The sequence below is a fragment of the Nilaparvata lugens genome, chromosome 7 (assembly GCF_014356525.2).
Source record: "Nilaparvata lugens isolate BPH chromosome 7, ASM1435652v1, whole genome shotgun sequence".
Classification (NCBI taxonomy): domain Eukaryota; kingdom Metazoa; phylum Arthropoda; class Insecta; order Hemiptera; family Delphacidae; genus Nilaparvata; species Nilaparvata lugens.
This window is the reverse complement of record NC_052510.1, coordinates 31,148,085-31,169,538: the sequence shown is the minus strand read 5'-3', so window position 1 is coordinate 31,169,538 and position 21,454 is coordinate 31,148,085. Positions and strand designations below refer to the sequence as shown.

Here is a 21,454-nt window from a genome sequence, read left to right as displayed (position 1 = left end):
CGTCACATCAAATCAGAATCAGCTGACTTCAAGGTTATTTTACAGCCCTAGGGCCGTAAAAATTTTACCGGCCTGGTCAGAAAACAATCATTTTCGTTCTCCATATGACGAGGGTTGAAATAGTATATTTCGCACCTAGGGCCGAAAATGAGACTTTTCCGGCTCGAAATCGGTTTTCAAGTCCGAGCCCGTAGGCCGAGGACTAGAAAAGATTGAGAGCCGGAAAAACATTTTTGCCCATGGTGAGAACGTTATTTTTCGCCACACAGAAAAATAAACAATATAAATATGAGAATAATTGTTTATTAGGCACTTCCGAAAGCAAAACAGGAAGGTCATAGCTCTAGCAAATCTGAGGTAATCTGAATATCAGGAAATTGTCCAAGTATTTTTATTTTTTATTCTGATTTGTCTAAATAACCTAAAAGATTATGTTCAATTATGTAAGAGGTTGAGTTTATACTTTATTCTTCCAAATGACAATATGATTAGATATTATTATAAATGTTTTGTAATTCTTGAATAATAAACACAAATAATGAAAAGTTTTTTGATCAGCTGTTTTAGCACACTTGAAATTTGGCCAATCTGAATGTCTGAACTTCGGAAGTTTAGGTTAGAAGTTCTATCCTACTCTGAAAATCAAATTTGAATAGTTTATTATATATATCTTATCTGTATTTTATTCATCCAAATAAAATGATAGTATCTTATTGCAGAATACTTAATCAATTCTAGAAGCATAAACTGATTCAGTTACATAAAATATTTGTAAAAACGTTCAGCACCATGGATAATGCCCAAGTAGTTCCAAAATTATCCACCAGGTTTCGTGATAAACGATTAAACGCAGGTTTGAGGTTAGATTCTATTATACTCTGAAAATTGAATTTGAATAGTTTATAATATCTTATTTGTATGTCATTTATCCAAATAGAATGATAGTATCTTATTGCAAAATACTTTATTCAATTCTAGAAACATAAACTGTTTTCTGTTTCATAAACTATTTTGTAAACACGTTCACATCAAATCAGAATCAGCTGACTTCAAGGTTATTTTACAGCCCTAGGGCCGTAAAAATTTTACCGGCCTGGTCAGAAAACAATCACTTTCGGCCTCCATATGACGCACGAAAACCAGCTCATTACATTCAAGTGGGGCGAAAAAGTATTTTCCCACAGTACCATGTAACATTCCAGAGTCTTGATTATGGGAAGAAACGTGTTCAAGAAGAAAATATCATCTTCAATTGTTCACTTCCAAATGACATTTTTTAGATCTTTATTACCTACTTATTAATTATCCAATATCATGAGCAATATATTATCATTATCCCTACTCTTGATACGGGGTTTTCATCATTTTATTGAACCTCTGAACATGTAACAACCAGGGTTATGGAAAAACGACCTGAGACAACACACCTTAGGCCTATATCAGTTAGCCTTGGATTACTGGCTAATTATGAATAATAGCATTGAAAATAGTATAAAAAGATCAATAAAGTTCAAATACTTTATAATGAAATAATGAAGATGTGTACTAAATATTTCAAACTCAATTCACACAAAACTTGATTTCTTGACTCAGGTCAAGAAACTCTGTTTTAGGGTTTAAACTGTTGGAAGCTCATTTGAAAAGACGAGCACAGATTAGGACTCTTCCAAAGGACATTCACCTTTTTTTAGAAAAATACCGCTACGAACAACAACCAATAGCTGCTCCATGCTTTGTATGTGGAGGGAAAATGCAATCGTACGACGGTAAAATGAAATGATTACAAAAAGTTTGTATGCAAAAAAAATTCCAAGCACATTGCAACATGTGAAAAGTGTTTATAAATCATTATTGTGAAGGTCACAACATGATAATGTTTCCAGATATTCATATACGTTATTTTCTAATAACGTATAATACGTTATTTTAGAAAATACGTTATATATATATAATACATATTTTATACGAAAATACGTTATTTATATAATACGTTATTTAGAAAATAACGTATCAAAAAAATGAAACTATGAGACTATCCCATTTTTTCAAGTTTCATTCGGCCTATCAATTATTATAATATAAAAATGATGAATATTATGATTGATAATCGCAATATCGACTATCTTGATGTGCAGTATTCATACAAACTGGGTAGTGTAAGATGAATGATTGTGTAATCTACTCGAACATAAACTAAAAATTGTTAAAAAAATATATATTTTATTCGCGTAATGTATAATAGTGAAACATTTGAAAAAAGCACAAGCCATAACTGTTTCCTATTCCAATTTACAAACAGAATTAGCTTGGTAGGTTTTTCTAATTGAAATCTTCCAATTTATCCCATCTCATATTTTTGAAGTTTATTTCTAGTATTTGAAAGATAAGATCGGATGGATGTGACATTCACCTAGTAGCCCAATATTGGTCAATAAACTATGAGAAGCCGGCTCAGCTGTAAGTTGTAGGCCTAGAAGAGAACTTTCACAAGCGAGCAGAGCAATCACAATAGGTATAGCCTTGCCTTGATAACAACACACGCCTTCATAGATTCCATTCATTTGTTAAAAATAACACACAGTTCTTTCCAACAGTTCAAACTAATGAAACATAGTTGAAGTTTTTCAAACAACCCTAACTGTAAACATCTATTTTCCCGATTGAATAATATTACTATGTAGGTACTGCTCAGATAATAATTATGGGAATAAATATTGTATCAATGCCATATTATTTTGTAAAAATAAATCACGATCAGATAATCCAACCAGAAGTTCAATATCAGACGTTAATTTGAGCATCACAGACTGTAGCAAAATTTTGAACGGTTCTCATATACCGTATTATGAGCTATTATCGTATATTTAGAATCTGAATTTCAACTGCGAATAACTTTTAAAAAATGTATGATGCCAATAATATGAGCTTTAGGCTTGAAAAGGATTATTATATCTTAATTGATGAATGGTTGAAGAGTTGTAGGTGAGTTCTAAACCATAGTAAAAATAAAATTGAATATCATAACTTTCAGTTAGGCCCAAACTATACGTCTCAGACGAGCTAAATGTTTCTAGCTCGTAAGACGAATGAATGTATTATCTGTGATGAGGTGAACTGTGCGAGCGAAATAGACTCTCCCCCCCATAACAGTCCATGCATTCAGAAACGCGCGCGAAATAAATACAGCGCGTCAGACGCCCGTATAGTTGGGGCCTTAGAGGAGTTGGCCTCAACATGGTACCCTTTTAATATTGAAAGATTAGATCTCTAATCTAAACTGAGTGATTAGATAACACTCCATACGATAGGCTTGGTAAGATAAAATAAAGTTAGCATAACACGCTAGGTCTATCAATACCAGAACTATCTTTCAACATGTTGCATTGTTTTCCTTGCATTCCTTCTTTACAATCCCATTTCACTTGAGTTTGGGTGGGTCTACATCATTCTCTTTATCTCGGTATGCAATGCAGAATACCACACAACATAATGTCAACCGATCGCACGTGCATTTGTTGACCTTTCCAGTTTATATATTTCTTTATTCATTTATACAATAAGTACATTATCAAAATGATAGGGAGAGGAAAAATAAGGTAACCTTGTGCTATATTCCTCTCCCAGATTTATATAACACATAGTCCGAAATGGGTTGCCTTGCAGTTCTTCAATTCACACTATTTTCAGTCCTCGAGTATTTTCACAAAGTAAAAACTTTTTTCTACATGAAAAAGTCTGATGTGTTCTGAATATTCTGATAAGAACCAATAGATTCACAATAGCCTATGTAAAAAATGGATAATGAAGCTAACAAACTTTTATACTCTTTCAGTTTTCTCAATATCTCACAATTTCTCTTCATATATCAAGATCACATCAAACATTTCTCAAGACAGCAAGACTTATGGCAAGAGTGCAATCTCACTAATCTGATTTGACTAATCGAAAAATTTGGACTATCCAAACAGTTGATACTTGAAAAAAACCACGATTCGTACTCCTAATAGTACGGTACATTACTTAATAATTATTATTGACTGGGATATAGGCCTACTTCTATTTTAATAAGACTACATACTTTTACTCGAATTTATAAGCCTAAAAGAATGAGAAATGTTATATTATTTTGTTCAAGCCTTAAATGAAAGAATATTATTGATTATATATATATGCCAGTCTATATTGGTTGAGGCTTAGATTAACAACGTTCAAGTCGAAATATACAATCACATTAGTTGATCCAATTAGAGATGATCCTTTGATGGATCAAATCGGTATGTCAATTTAGAACGTTTGACAACATCGGACCTACAAAAATTGATGAATATTTAAGTTGGAATTATAAAGCCTATGACATGAATAAAGAATAATTCCAAGAGATGATTGTCATTCCAGAGGTGAGTTTGATTGGCATTCAATAACCTGCCGTCATCCAGACGCTTCATTTAAAAGTCAATTCATTAGTATGCTGCAAAAGTATTATTATTCACAGGCAATATTTTAGATCAAGAATCAATCAATTACTAGAAATTTCCCCTTTCCAAGGTTGGTTGAGAAAATGTGGGAAAGATTGTCGGGGAATGTGACTATTATCAATTATCTTCATAAAAGATGACACATTATTAATTTCAAATTCTGCTCAATAGTTCAGACTGTGAAAAAGGGCCGTTTGGTGAATTAATTCCGAACATTCTAAATGTTTAATGATTCCGGAGTATTGGGCAGCTTAAATACAAAAATGTATCCTTCGCTAGACCTGGAGCTTTTCACAGAGTGCCCAAAAACCGCGGATTTTCGGTTCCTTCTCCAGTTTTCTGCGATTTTCGCCAAAATGAGCCATTGGACAGAAAAGTAACTCGCGTCTTTTTTTCAATGATTAAATTTCGAACCATTTTGAGCCATTTTATCTTCATTCAGTGCTGAATTACAATTTTTCAAAAAATGATTCAAATTTTCGGGAAAATTGAAATTTTGATGAATTTTTGTTTTCAATCAACTATAATATCTTCCGATTATCACTATTCAAATTTATGATTGAAAATCCCTCTGAGCATAAATATTTTGTGCTCTACAAACTGAGACCAGGTAGACCGTTCAATCTTAAATAGATTTACAGGTGAACCCGATAACAAATTGCCTTGCATTTGACTGGTTGGTTTCCATGGAGCCATATGTTGGTGGTAGTATTAGGCTACTTGAATGGGCATCTAGCGCGGATAAATGAACATTGTGCAGATAAACTGGAAAATTAAGATTATAGAACATCGATAAAATATGACTTATGATGAATAATCATTTTGAAGGTCTTAAAACGAGCTATGACTTTTATATGCAACAGTTTTGTCGAAAAACGGAAGCGTAAACAATTATTATTAGATGATATAATAAAGTTATGAGGTGAAAATTTTATAATTTTCTGGCTTTGTAAGGGATGTAATATTACATTTTTTCTCGATTAAAATCGAATCTTCAATTTGAGATCTATAAAACTTGATAGTAAATATCAGAGTAATCGATATGCGGAAAACTTTTAACTGAGAATTTATCGTAAATATTTGTGTTGCACATTCCATGGTATCACCGAAACAGAGTTAACATAATTAACAGATCATTATAAATATAGAGGATAAATAAATTTAAAATAACAGTTTCGAAGTAAAGTTTTATTGAGAACAAATGTAAAATGTAAATTCTAAACTTGTAATTTATAATTTTTTGGAATTTAATATCGGTGACGTGTTCATAACGTCGACACTGGTTTGAGGTGGGGCTTTGCTCTGTACTTGTTAGCTTCTCTCTGGAAAATGGTGGCTGGCTATGGTTTTCTAATTTTGTGCTCTCTGAATATTTTTCTGTTTAATTGAAATTTATAATGTTTCAAATTGAGTTTTGAACAGTTTATGGTGTTCTGAGTTTGTATAATTTGTTTTGTGTGTCTACAAGCCTATAGCCATTGTTTTTCAACTATATAAATGGATAAGTATTTAGCTTGTAATGATGCTAGATGTTTAAGTGTGTAAGGTATTGTTTTGTGGATTTGTGTTGTATATTGCCAAAATTCTTATGAAGATTATAAGTTGATTTGCTCTGAAAACTGGATTTCTCATTCATAAGCAATAGATCCATTCATAATTTATCAAGAATCTACCATTTTGGAGCCGATAACTTTCTTTAGGTTAATAGGTGAAAAATGCTATCCAACCTATTTAGGAGAAATTAAATAAATAAATAAATAAATAATTTTATTCATGGAGGCAACAGGTAAAAACCCATTTTGCCTCCTTCACACATTACAATCATACACTATACAATCCAAAAATGTATTTTAAGAATTAAGTATGAAGAAATGTTAAAAAACAAGAAATGTAATGTAAGTGAAATAATAAGAAATGGAAATTGAATGAATCAAAAATACTAACAAAAGTATGTCAAATGAATGAGAATGAAATTAAATATAAGATTTTAACAATTTTAGAAAACTTGAAATCAATAATTAATGTATTCAATTAATCAATTATCAATAAACTACAATAAATTAATCAATAGGCCTGAAAAATAATTATTCAATTGATCAATAATTATCAATAAATCACAACAAATAAATCAATATTTATAATGAGAAAATTGCAAAGGTAATTAATTAAACCCTGAACTCTAAAACTTAATAAAGTCTGTTGATTCAAAATTAGCCTACAATGAAAAGAAAAATAGAATGTCTGTGAATCACTACCACATAAAATTAATGAAAGAAAGAAATGCAAATCACGAAATGACAAATCACATAATATTATCGACTAGATCGCACGCCATCCTACGGAATTTGTACGGGGAGAACCAAAAGATATCCAAGTGCTGAGAACAACTATTGAAAATTCTCTGTGCTCTATTCAGAGGAGAGTTATAATGACTCACCGTTCTGGAGCGTGAGATATGAAAAGAAAAGGTCGAACGGCGAGCAATGGTATTTATATAAATATTAATTTTGGAAAGCAGATACGGAGAATCAATTTTGTTATTTAAAAGATTATAAAGGAAAAGAAGAGATTTGACGTCACGTCTGACTTTCAGTGATTTAATTTCAAACATACTTCTTAAAGAATTGGTAGGGTAATCAAACGGGCAGAAAACATTGTGCTTTTTATAATAAATACATCTCAAGAATTTATTCTGCATTCGTTCTAGTATTTGAATCTGTTCATTATAATATGGATTCCAAATTTCGCTAGCATATTCCATCAGGCTTCTTACAATTGATTTGTATAACAGTACCAAAGGCACTATGTCTCCAAAGGGTGAGCATGTCCTCAAGATGAATCCCATCTGCTGATTAGCTCTATTAGATATGTAATCTACATGTGCATTGAAAGAAAAATCAGAACTGAAAACCACTCCAAGATCCTTGAACGATTCCACCTTTTCTAATGGTATACCATTTATATGGTAAACATGTATGAAAGGAGAAGACTGTCGAGTAAAACTCATGAATTTACATTTTCCTACATTTATTTTTAGTTCATTTGTAACACACCACTTGGACAAATTGTCAACGTCAATCTGTAAATCATAACAATCTCTCAGATCATTGACTTCTTTGAACAACTTCACATCATCTGCATACAAAAGACATTTTGATTTATTGATAACAGATGGGAGATCATTGATGAATAAAATAAAAAGGAGTGGCCCAAGGTTAGAGCCCTGAGGTACCCCCGATGTGCACTCAAAGAATTCTGATTTATATTGTTGAATTTTTACATATTGTTTTCTTGCTTGAAGGTAGCTCTGAACAAGATGAACCAGAGTATCGCAGAATCCCAACACTTTAAGTTTTCTTATCAGAAGTCTATGGTTGATAGTGTCAAAGGCTTTTGATAAATCTGTGTAAATAACATCAGTACGCCCTCCATCATCTAGAACATGTGACACTTCATTACTAAAAACCATAAGATTGGAAACAGTGGAGCGACGAGGTAAAAATCCATGCTGCTGGGGTGAAATAATTCTCTGACCCTGATCATAAATAATTATGGAATAAATAACTTTTTCAAAAACTTTAGAAAAACAATTTAAAATAGAAATTGGCCTATAATTTTTTATATCATTTCTATTTCCAGATTTGAAAACTGGAGTAACCCTTGCCACCTTCCATTTTACCCGTCCTCAAAGATAAATTAAAAATAAATTTCAATGGCTTTATCAAGACTGCGGCACAGCCTTTAACAATAAAAGTTGGAATCGCATCAGGACCCTCAGAGCAGCCAGACTTAAGCTCATTAATCGCAGACAGGATGTCATCAAAGGATGTCATCAAAAGAGACTGACCCAACACCCCCATTCAACAATGAGCAGCACTCAGACATCTCAGGAACCCCCTCTTGTGCATCAGGTGTATCAGCCTCATAAACAGATTTAAAATATTTAGAAAACCCATCGACGATATTTGCCCCATAGTAGGACTCTCTGTCAAGTGTCATGGTCGACTCCACAAAAGAAGTTTTTCTTTTCGAATTCACATACTTCCAGAAATTTTTAACATTATTTCGCAAACTATTTTGAATTCTACTTAAATATGCCTCATAGGCTGCTGAAATTCTAGTTTTAAGAGATGCTCGTAATGTTTTAAATATATTATCATGATAGGGTGAAGTTCTTCTCTTTCTTGAACACTTATTCTTCAATTTCAAATCAGATATGATATCATGTGTGAACCAGGGAGGATACTTATTATTTGAAAAAATCACCCTCCTCTTAGGAATGAACTCATTGAAATGATGGTAAAGTATTTTATAAAACTTATCTACTGCAGAGTCAACGTCACCACTACAAAAAAACGGAATCCCAACTGCAATCACGGAGACTAAGATAGAGACCGAGAAAATCTCCTTTATGATATTCATAATGAAATTCAGGTGGGTGGCTTGAATTTAGCCCTGACGTCGTCACTGAGTTTGAGGCATCCACACATAACGCAGGGTGATAACCATCTTCAGGGACAAGTGGATCATCGCTCTTCATTACTTTTACTGGAAAGTTACTCAACACTAAATCCAGAGTTCTACCAAGCTCATTTTGCACTGTGTTATATGATACTAGATCATAGAATGACATGAAACGATAAAGAAATTTTACTTTAGGTGAACCAGAAGAGAGATCATAAGTATTATTGTCAATTTCAGGTAAATTGAAATCTCCAACTATCATTAAATTGGTAGCATGGCAAATGGTACGCCCTGGTGCGGGACTCAAACTACAAAATATATCCCTGGTTATAAAAATTATTAGTAGGCTGATGTCTTGATAGGTTATGAATGGTATGTTGCTGAATGGGAGGTCAGTTCTGGAGTGGTCAAGTTTTAATGAATAGATATCAGTGCATATTACAAAATGGCAAACATTAAAAATGATCTGAATCTTATAGCGTTCTTAACACAAAGGTTTGATGAGCAAAATGCTAAGATTGATAATTTGAAACAAGATCAAAGTGCTAGGTTTGATGATATAAAGCAAGAATGTACTAGTATAAGACTAGAGCAGGTTAGTATAAACCTTCTATTAAAAGATACACATGAAACATTGATAATCATGAAGATGAAAGCAAATTGAAGCAGGATGATAGTAGTGTTGAGATACAAGATCAATTATTTCAAGTTTCAGATAATGTAGGCCTAGTTACTGTTATTGAAAAAGTAAATCCTAGTGAGATAGTAGAATTGAGTAATGTAATAGGTAGGGAGTTGTCTTTATTGAAAGTCAACAGTAAAGAAAGTAGTATTGCCAAATTGAAAGTTAGGAAAACAGTAAATAAAGTGAATGTTTACATGAGACAGGTTTCTGTAGAGGTTAGGAACAATGTAAACAAAATGAATCTTGCTTTGTATCAAGTTGATGAATTCAACTTTCAACTAAAAATTGAAAAAGTGTATGCAAAGCATTATCTAGTGAACATGACTGACTTTTGTAAGCAAAATGGCTATGTTGAAACAAAAGAACCCATGAATAAAATCATGTTCTTGAAGAAAACAAAGCACAAAGTCACAATTTATGTGTTAGTATTCAAAGGTTGTTTCAAGTTGCTTACTTACAAGATGATGACAGTGAATCACATGATGAAAGGGTATTCCCCGGCACTATGTTATGATTAGGAATCCTGTGTTATGCCGGGATTCAGAATAGCATAATCGCTACGCAGTGTATGGTAAGAGTCCATAATTGTGTCTTTTTTCTTTCCTGTAGCCTATTTTTCTTGGCCATTAATCTTTTCAAATTTCGATTCTTTCCTGTCTTTGTGTAATATTCAGTAAATTTCTTCTATGATGCATATCTTAACCAATCTTGTCCATAGTCATTTAAATTTGTATTTTTTCTGAAATAATTTTGGAAGTTAAAATAGTAGCTTATTTTCCTAATCTTTAAATTGTTGATAAAACTTAACTTTTCTAAAATCTATCTATTGTAGTGTAAATAACTGCGTGCTTGCGGTATATTTTTTCATCATGTATTACATATTTTGATTATGTCTATTTTTTGTCAGGTATCATATTAGGTAACTAGGTTTCTCAGAGCAAATTATGTCCCATTTTCTCATCTTTCATTGCATATCGTGCCATTTTCTCTTATTTGTATTTTTTAGGGAACTTATTTACCCATTATCCATCTTGATTGTCTTTGTATTGTAACCTTGAAATGTTTGTACTTATTATACAGTCTTCAAATTCTGAAATTATTTAAAAAAATAAATGGTTCAATTTAGAACATGCTGAAATTTAATCTTATGTATAAATTCTTCTGTTATAATAATAAAACTTCAAAATTTGAAAGTATTAATGAATTGTGTTGCCATATATATGAGATGTTTAATATAAATGAAAGTTAACTTGAATAATGTTTTCATTGAATAAAAACGTATTGTCATATTATTAATTGAAATGAATTAAAGGTTAAAATTTCACTAAAGTTTTTGTAATTGATGTTTTTTTCTAAATTTTAAAAAAAACTGTTTGTTCTATAAATTTTGATATGATTGATTATCGTTTGAAATGGATGCTGGAGTGTATGTAGAATTTTTAGTGGGGTTTGTTGATTAGAATTTTGCTGGTATGTGATTGTTTTTTGAGATGGAAACCCATTATTGCCTAAAGAAGGAATAACAGAGGTTATGACTTAGAGAGTCAGTAATGAGATAATATTTTTTGTGTTGATTACTTATGTTGATTGCCATAGATGCAGATTACTTATGTTGATTGCAATAGATGCAGATTACTTATGTTGATTGCCATAGATGCAGATGATTACTTATGAATATTGATTGCCTTTGAAGCAAAATATTATTGAGGTTTTGAATGATTTCTTGTTTAATGATTGATAGTAAAGTTTTGTCATGAAATGTAGTTTGTGTTTAGAACATTGAAAAGTTGAAATAAACTATAGTATCTGATAAATGATGATTAATAATATTAAATATTTTGCTTTTTATACAATATTTGAACAAAAAATTAAAATGAAAATTTATAAATTTGTCCACATAAATAATTTTGAAACCCTGAATGATAAATCATAAATGTGAAATATTATACTAAATGATAATGAAATGCAGATATATTGTATTATGAAATGATTGTGAATAGAAGACCAATTGTCTGAAATTATTGAAATATGTATTGAAATTCTTTTTGTTGTGGTGATCTGATGTTTTTTACAATTTTGATAATGATACAGGGTGTTATGAAATTTATGTAGCATGTATTTGTTTATGTTCTAAATTTTGAAGAATGGATTAAATTTTGTTATTTGAACAGTGAATAAATGGAAATTAAATTATTATTTTTTATTAAAATTTTGTAATTGATGTCTCCATTGAGTTTGAGGAAATTTCACAATTTATGTATTGCTGACTGTATAATAAGATGTTAACAAATTTCATTTTTTATATTGATTATATACTTGGAAATAATTTTCATGTGTATTAGTTTGTATTGGTAGCCTAATCAAAATTTTCTTTTTAGTTTATAAGCATTTTAAAATAACAAGTACAGCATGGACATTAACATCAAAATAATTATCACGTGAATCTCGAAATCAACAACAAGTGAATGCCATGAGTGTTAAGAACATTTGGGTGATTTTCGAACTAGTGTGACTCATCAATTGAATATCTACGCCAATATCTACACCAATAACTACGCCGATATCTAAACTGATGTCTGCGCCAATGTCGATGCCAATGCCAACGCCAATAACTACGCCGATATCTACACTGATGTCTACACCAATGTCGAAGCCAATGCCTACAACAATGCCGATGCCAATGCCTGCGCCAATGTTGATGCCAATGCCTACGACAATGCCAACGCCAATGCCGACACCAATGCATACGCCAATGACAAGGCCAATGCCTATTGCTGACCATGTAACTCAAACTTCAACACTACCACATTACCTGGAGGTAATTGCCATCCATGTTCACATTCACAACTTTGAATTCAGAATAACAGTCACAGTATCATGAAAGAATTGATTCAAAAGATCCTCTCCTAAATTATTCCTGTATGCAGAACTCTAAACCTTGAAAGCTGAAAATATCAAAAAACCAAACCTTACCTAAATTAATGCTCACCTAAGTTAATCCTGTATGCAGCGTCTATCTCTTTTCCAAAAAACAAATTACATTGTCATTTCAAGCCTGAAATGTACATTGTATAATTATATGATACAAAATTTATGTGACTCTGTATTGAGTTTGGTATGCAGCCGTCTACTACAAGCATGAGGCAATGCTAACTGAGATGTCACCTGTATTGAGTTTGGTATGCAGCCGTCTACTACAAGCATGAGGCAATGCTAACTGAGATGTCACCTGTATCGAGTTTGGTATGCATCAGTCGACTACAAGTATCAGCCCAACACTACGAGTATTCGGATCAGCCCAACACTGATGTCATCACACTTAACTGAAATTCATACTGAGTGCCTTAACGGACTGTTTTCCAAAATTTGCATCGATAAAATCAACCGCATCAATAGTGAAAGAAATGAACATTTTTTTGATTTATTGAAAATTAAATGTAACAATTCATCAATTCATTTAAAAAAAAAATTTTTTTTTCAACATACTAAATTTTCATGCAATAAAAAAAAATTGAATTTTTCTATCTATTAAATTTATGTGCAATTTCAAAAACTATCCTTTATATTTATTAAACTTTCCATTGAGATATTTTCCTTAAATTATAAAGCTAAATCAAAAGTAATTTTGATATTCTATACTTTGAAATATTGTTTGGAAATGTATAACAAATGCTATTGATGAATTTTTATGATAATTTTCAATAATTATAGTTGACATGTAATGTTTTTATAGAAAAAATTGTTACTGTTCTCGAATTTAATGTCAACAATTTCCATTTGTTTCAATGTAATTTTTTTTCTTTAAATTCTCAAACAGTAAAATTTTTTATGTCAAGAGGGGAGTATTTGTAATATTACATTTTTTCTCGATTAAAATCGAATCTTCAATTCGAGATCTATAAAACTTGATAGTAAATATCAGAGTAATCGATATGCGGAAAACTTTTAACTGAGAATTTATCGTAAATATTTGTGTTGCACATTCCATGGTATCACCGAAACAGAGTTAACATAATTAACAGATCATTATAAATATAGAGGATAAATAAATTTAAAATAACAGTTTTGAAATAAAGTTTTATTGAAATAACTTCCTGAAGAATGAATATATGATAAAATGTTATATGATATCAATTATAGATCTATTCACCCTTGAAACGAGAAATTCAGCTCGATATGTTGATTATGTGTCGAGATATATTCGGTTTATGAAACCATTGCAGTTTCGAACTTCGGGTGGCAAGGAGGGGGAAGCAAGCGGGGGGACGATGAGGCTATATACTATTTATACTGTACTAACATCCTACGAAAATTCACCTTTCCTTAATAAGTTGAGCAAAATCCTGTTTTTTGTCTTCATTGACTGGGCTACTATTAGGGAAATATTGAACAATATTACGATTTTTCAATTATGCATAGTTATTGTTAAATCATTCTTTCTTGTGGAATACTTGATAGGAGGAATCGAAATCTAGTTAAGGTTGTAGAGAAATTGCTTCTCTTTCCATTCTAATAAACAACCTTATTTATACGATTACTATTAAAAAGTTACAACTGAATAAAAAAATGGAGAATTCCATTTCTCCATTTTTTACGATTCCACAAATAAAATCAACAACCTCTAAATTGAGACTGATACATGATAGGAACATGCGATTGGTCTCAAATTGTAGAGAATTTCAAGCTCTTGAATCTTATCTGCAACGAATCCATCTTGAACCATTTTTTTAATCAGAAACTACCGAAAAAATGGAAGTGAGTAAAGTATTTTGATTCTTTGTAACGAGCGAATCGAACATTATAAATATATTTTTCCAAGAATTGTGAACGTCAAATGAAAAAAAAAACTGCTCTACAATATTTAAGACCAATTACATTTGTATATCATTATGAATTTCCAAAGTAAGCACATTATTTTGAATACCTATACAAACTAGCCATTATTTTTGTGTACTATGAAATATATACCAGGGTAAAACCCTGGATAAATTTCAGAACCACCACCAAGGATAAATTTTTCATTTTTCGATCGATTTAGACACATGGTACGTGATTTTAAACCACCTTGACGAGCCGAGAAGAATGAGCTGTAGTACGAGAAGATCCGATCATTGAGATCAAGTTCTGAGTGTAAGAAATTTTGATCATAGAGGTGTCCTTACGCGCGCCCATCCACTGATAAATACTGAAATCATTGCGTCTAACGAGTGATTCTGATGAAACAGAATTTCATAAACCTAAAGCATTGTGAAAAATTTCAATGTGAGAACAATGAAGTTAATGATGATGGGCGAAAAATGATTGGATGTTTTTCGAAATTGAAGGAGCATTGTTATTGGGTGTAGCTGGAAATATATCTGAGATAGAACGGTCTACCTGTTCTCAGGTTGTCGAGCACAAAGTTACGCCCAGAGGGATTTTTAATCATAAATTTAAATTGTGGAAATCGGAAGATATAGTCGATTAAAAATGGAAATTCCTCTAAATTTCGTTACTTTCGAAAATTTGATTCGTTTTTGGAAAAATTTAATGAAGATAGAGAGATCCGAATTATTCAATTTTATTCCAGTCTTTATAATGAACAAAAAAGGCTAGTGATTTTTTCAATGGCTTGATTTGGCGAAAATCGCAGAAAATTGGAAAAGTAGGTAACCGATTATCAGAGTTTTTTGGGGCATCCTGCAAAAAGCTCCAGGTCCAGATGGTCAAATTTTTATACACCAGCTGTCCAATACTCCAGAATAATTGTCCAAAAAACCAAGCGTGTTCAGAGTTTTTCCATCAAAAAGAACTGGTGACTGGACATTTTTTTGTTTTTAAGTATCGCTAAATAATTTTATAAATTCATTGCCAATGATATTATAGCTTGTTTGCAAGTATTTGAACGGTAAAATTGATAACATGTTTCATGGGCGTTCAGTAACTGGTCTTCAAAAATGTCATTTCCGTTGAAATTTATCAGCCAATATAAAATAAAAATCACAAGGTTCATAAAATAAACATATTTATAAAAAATCAGATCTAACTGTAGCTTCCGTTTTGTTTATGATAAGGGTGGAAATGACGGTAGGGCCTTAAATTAAAATATTAATTAATATCGAACGTGGAAACGGTTACATTTAATAAATTAAAAGAAATGACACACTGGCCGGAGCTGAACTGAGGAGTGAGGACTCACATGAGTCATATGCAACGCAACGCACTGCTACACAAACAAAGCTGATGGCTGATAGGTGTCAATATAAAGCCATTTATTGATACAAATAAAACAATTGGATGAATAGAATGTTAGGGCATGCGAACACGAGAAGTTCTTTGAAAAGGGATGAATAGTGAATAGAACAGGTTTTTAGGGTCAAGGCTCTTCCACCGCACCACTCACTATCAACAGCCAGCATTGACTGAATGGGTAGCATTGATGTTATAATATGAGGAATGCTGACAGTATAAAATGAATCTCCCGATACCCACCAGCGGAAGTGTCACTGCAGTTCTCAGCTAGTTTTCTAACGAGTCATCTGCTCCTGGAAATGTAAATTAAGTTGTGGGAAGAAATATCTACCTACCAACTAATTCCAAAAATTAAATAGCAAGACGATTGGAAACTAAATGAGAACCCTCCAAATTCTCGCGCTTGAGCTCCTATACATGCACTGGAACCAACATTTTATATCAACTTATACTACAGCATTAAAAGTGATTAAAGTATTACAGCATTAAAGTTTTTGAAGACAAGCATAAAAGGAGTTGTATGTATCTTCACATTATACATTCGATTTAGGTACTATTCAAGTAACATTTTATTATATAAGGGATTCATGGATAATGAAGTTAAGGTAGGCTACTTTAATATTATTGCAGGTCATTTTTTATATAAATAATACATCATCAAATACAATCTAAAAAGTGAAAAGCAATTACATTTTCAATTTTGAATCAATTATACAATCTAGGAGAAACGTATTTTAATTTCATCAGATTTCATTGATATTAAATAATTTGCAAATATATTATCAAACGGGCTATCGTTCGTGAGCATTGCAGTTTTAATGATTTAAATATTTTTACGGGAAACTAAAATGTTTGAAACTGGTATACTGCTTATTATCAATTCTATGAATGTTCAAATCTCAAATAATTGCATCCAGCATTGAATATGGTAACTAATAATAGCTAACAAAATTCCAGTTGTTATGATCAAAATGTTATCATAAGTCCAGAGTCCAGTTACATTTCCATAATCTTCAAGAGATAACACATCAAAAATAGAATGACTGGGGTAAGGTAAGGTAACCAATGTAACAATAACTGAAATTTACTAATTAATAGCTGAAATCTACTCACTGCCCCGAAGAAGAGTATTTATCAAATATAATTGAGAGGGAAAACGAATTATTATTAAACATGCTAGATCAACTAACCTTCAATATGATCGGTGCAACCGACTATGAATGACAGGAAGTTCACTAAAGAGCTGGCTTAAAACTTTATCCACAAGTGTTAGTTCCTTCTAGATTATTAATTGATGAGATGATGGTTCAAAAAAGTATAGTAAAGTTTTGAATCAGAACACGAATTCATTGGCAATATTTTTAGCAAGCAGTAATTTAAGTTATAAGAAACTTCCATAGTATTTCACGAGCACATGTAGAAACACCGAATTATATTGGTAACAAACTAAAAACTAGTTTCTTGTGTTGACCAACACAACATATAGAAATGCAGTACGTGTTATCAGCAATAACGATAACAACTTGCTTACATCACAAGTAAACGATAACGCTACTATAGTCTCCAGCTAACTGGATGTAGATGTAACCGTTCAACAGTTCTCCAGTGCTGCAGTGTGCAGTTCAGTTATGGAGAAGATGCATTCAAGAATTTTGTATGGCCCACCTTCCACTCCAGAGATGTGACGGTTACAAGTTGTTTTGGTAGCCCGGGAAGGGATGGTTGACAAGAGGGTGGATATCTGCGCACTCTACTGGTGGCCGATGATACTAAAACCCAACTGTCGACTGGAGTCGACGCGGTAAACTCAAACTTCAACCAGGCCTACACCAAAATGGTAACTGCCTATTATTGTTTTAGGATTGATCTTGTCAAACTCAAACAACCATGAGCCTTTACAATGTCTGGTAATGAAAAAAAAAATCGAAAAATGAATCACTTATTACGAGGAGACACTGGGTTTTTTGAATAAATCTTCAAGTTATAAGAACAAATTCTATCATTCTCAAAAAAAGACTACAACAACCTCCATACCATTTTTATTCTGAATGGTATCAACACCGTGTGCCGTATAGCAACTAGGATCTACGATTTCAAGATTCAAGCTATGAATTTTTTATTGTATACTACAAAATCAAAAAAATTTCGTAGAACCTCAAAAATAAGATTCTCTAGTTTCGAATCTGTAGTCTCCAAAAACCGAGGTCAGAGGTCATTGAAATTTAATTTGAGACAACTCTTTTATAACCATGACTAAAATATTTTTTCAAGTTTTGAAGAAAATCAAACAAAAAAGAAAAAGAAAAGGAAAATCAAGTAGAATAATGAAAAATGAATAACACAGATCAAAAAAAGGAAGAATCTTGTATAGGCTATGCTAATAGTACAAGTTCTTGTATATGGTAATAGTTTAATACATAGAGTAGATGGATATTGAAAGCCATAAAAACGAATGATGTGTGCTCTAAAATTACACAGTAATTCTTATGAAGTGCATTATCTTGGGAATATATTCCTGAAATATCATGATACCAACATAAGAAATTCACAATTGACTTTGAAGAAGATTTATAATCTGGAAAATGAATTTCTAAGACGCATTATGATGTGCTTAAATACCTTTAAGGTGTTTGGATGTGCTGGGCAGCTGGACATTCAATGAAAGATGGCAAAACATGTTCGATCAACATGAAAAAAGTTGCATATGAAAATCTTCTTTTTTTGTTGATGAAAACACTTATCAGAAAACTATAAATGGTGAAGACAAAACTCATCATGAGCATCATCCATAGAAAACTGCAAAAGGATAATAATGCTACAAAATACAAGTATTGATGAGAATGATACCCCATGTGAATTAGTTCAATGTTCCTCCCAAGAATATGTGATTTTTTACACTGATAAATATCAAATTGAATAACAGCAATCAATGGGTTGATTGAAATATTTTTCATTTTATTATTAAAACAAACTTTATTAATTACCGACAGATACATCCATGAGATATTACTTTTTATACTGTTATAGTTTTACGTTCTATAAATCAACGAATATGATATGCCTACTTCATTTACTATCTTAGATCACAAATACTGAATTAAGTTAATCAAAATGCGAATTAAATTCCTTTTTTTTTTTGCTACTAACACTGTATTAATAAGTCCATGGAATCAATCACAGGGGAAATCACTGTGGAAACTCAACGGAAATCCTTAATAATGATATGTTTTATAAGAAGTGGAGAAGGCTGGGTATGCGTATTAACTAAAACTTAGTAGGAAGTATTCAAATCAATAAATCAGTCGTCAAGTTCCTTAAATTTGAATGATTGAACGAAACGTATAAATTAAACAGATTCATCCAGTATGGAAACTCTCACATCTTTGGATCAAATACTCGTATGAACTTGAATTTGTTTGATTTGTTGATTGATTCTACAGTTTCCAATAAGTAACAAGGTATTGGCATCTAGAGACTACGAGAAATATAATCATTGTTCACCATCAAATTAGAAATTCATGAATACTTAAGATTTTAACTCCACAACCCTGAACATTATATCTCACAACAATGTCTTTGAGATAAGGCACTTGTTGAAAACCTCTTAAATTGAAAAAAAAAATGGTGAAGTTTGCTAATTGCCATATCGTCTTGAATTGGAGATTCGGCCATGAAAATTTGCTCCAAACCCAGGCACACCATTCTCCTAAATAATACAAGAACAATTACAACGACTGTTTCTGGGCACTGACCAAGAAAAATTATGCAATTTATTCATTTCAAAGTGATACCAACACCATAATTACACCACAATGAGTCACGTACCGTGTCACGATATCTAACAATCCAGAAAGCAATAAAATGTTATTGTTCAGAAAATCAATGGAATTCAACGGTTATAATATGTGGACCACAATATTTCAAGTATTGTTTGAGGAACTATTTAATCAGTTTCTAAAGTTACGGTGCACACAAGAGGCGAAGGCGGATATCACAAAGAAATATGGTAGCAGATGTTATAGCTATGATAGCTAAGCCTTTTTGAAAGTTTGATCAAGTTTAGAAAATTTGAATGTCTACCAAATCTGCAATCAAGTTAATAACATGAGCAGCAGATTTTGAAAAAATATTGTGAGAGTCTATTAATCTGTTTTTGAACTATTTTCAACGACACTACAGTCTAATTTTTTGAATATTAATTATTAAAAATTCATTCTCAACACTCCGCGAGATTTTTAAAATCTACTCCGTGTATTTTGAGTGTTGAGAATGGATTTTAAAAAATGCGAAAGCGCTCCACAGTGAGAACTAGTTTTAATAACTAATATTCAATGAAATTAGACTGTAGTGTCGTTGAGAATAGCTGTTCAAAAACGGATTATTACTTGCTGTTAGTCATTAATAGTGCAATAGATGAGTCTATTAATGTCTTTAAACAACCTTAAAATCACATTATCTGGAAATTGTTTTAAATGTTTAATATTAAGAAGCTTATTATGTTATACACAACATACATTGTGCCATCAACAATTTAGAATTAAGTTTGTTTTTCGGTACTTCTTCGAAATTATTTCTTTAATATGTGAATATTTCCTTATTTTAGTTATAAAAATGTGAAATATTTCTTCTATGTTTGGTTTTGAATATTTCTTCTATGTTTTGGCATCTAAATTTGGAAATCAGTTTTGTGAAAATATTTAAGGACTGAACATTTTGTGAACTGAAGAACTACAAGACTTAACCTATTTTGGACTATGTGTAGTTAATCTTATCTAAATTTGGGAGAGGAGTTGCACTAGGTTACCTTATTATTCATTTCCCTATAATTTCTATGATTTACTTATTGTATGAATAAAGAATAAACAAAAATTACAAACACAAACCTTATGCATACTTTGTGCTACTTATACTCATATTTTTAATTTGTACTTCTCAAGCTAGGGTGCATAAAAATTCTAAGACGTTCGTGGAATGGAGTTCCCAAACTCACCAGCAACATGTTTTGCTTTCTTTCAGCTTATATACCATTAAAAGTTTCGAATAAACTCAGTTAAAATATTAATTTTCTAGTAATCGAGTTTGGGAGATCAGTAGTGATATGTTCCGTAGTTAACACCTATTCTAGTGAAAATAAAATTATATCTATATTATAATTTGTATTTGACAGTAATTTGTTTCTATGAATTTACTGTCACTCAGAATCAATAATTCTACATGACAGTTTTCGACTAAAATAATAATCTTATTATTGAGAATGGAAATTTCTTAAGAACTATTTCAATTTATATTACAATTATTGGAGAGAAGGATATCGTGAGGAATGAAGGTTATATGAGAACAGCACAACATGAAGAATAAAAATAAGAGTTTTACAACATTTGAATGAACTTACCTAGATTATTTCCCCAAAATGCCGACCCTGTTCATGGAATTTGATTGTTTCAATTATCGACTGTTTCAGGAGAGGCTGCTCTTCTTTCATAGGCCCAGAACCCATTCAGATCTATTAGAATGCTGACGAATACCTCACCTTGTCCACTGCAAATAAAGTTTTATTCAATTATCAAGAAAATACGACTGAGTCATTTTCAATATTGTA

At 31.6% G+C, this 21,454-nt stretch overlaps 1 protein-coding gene across 4 annotated transcripts in view; it reads right to left on the bottom strand.

The window, feature by feature from the left end:
* LOC111045018 (serine/threonine-protein phosphatase 2A regulatory subunit B'' subunit gamma) overlaps positions 1 to 21,454 on the bottom strand; it is a 68,107-nt gene that overhangs the window by 28,760 nt on the left and 17,893 nt on the right. The window contains exons 10-11 of one of the 4 annotated variants that reach the window (XM_039432530.1): positions 21,248 to 21,393; positions 18,790 to 19,561 (exon numbers count right to left, since the gene is read on the bottom strand). In XM_039432530.1, coding sequence (XP_039288464.1) covers positions 21,297 to 21,393 — 97 coding nt within the window. In that variant the 3' untranslated portion in view covers positions 18,790 to 19,561; positions 21,248 to 21,296. Of the gene's footprint in view, positions 1 to 17,045; positions 17,543 to 18,789; positions 19,562 to 21,247; positions 21,394 to 21,454 lie in introns of those variants that run through there. The other 3 variants (XM_039432532.1, XM_039432533.1, XM_022330333.2) reach the window with 3 other exon arrangements.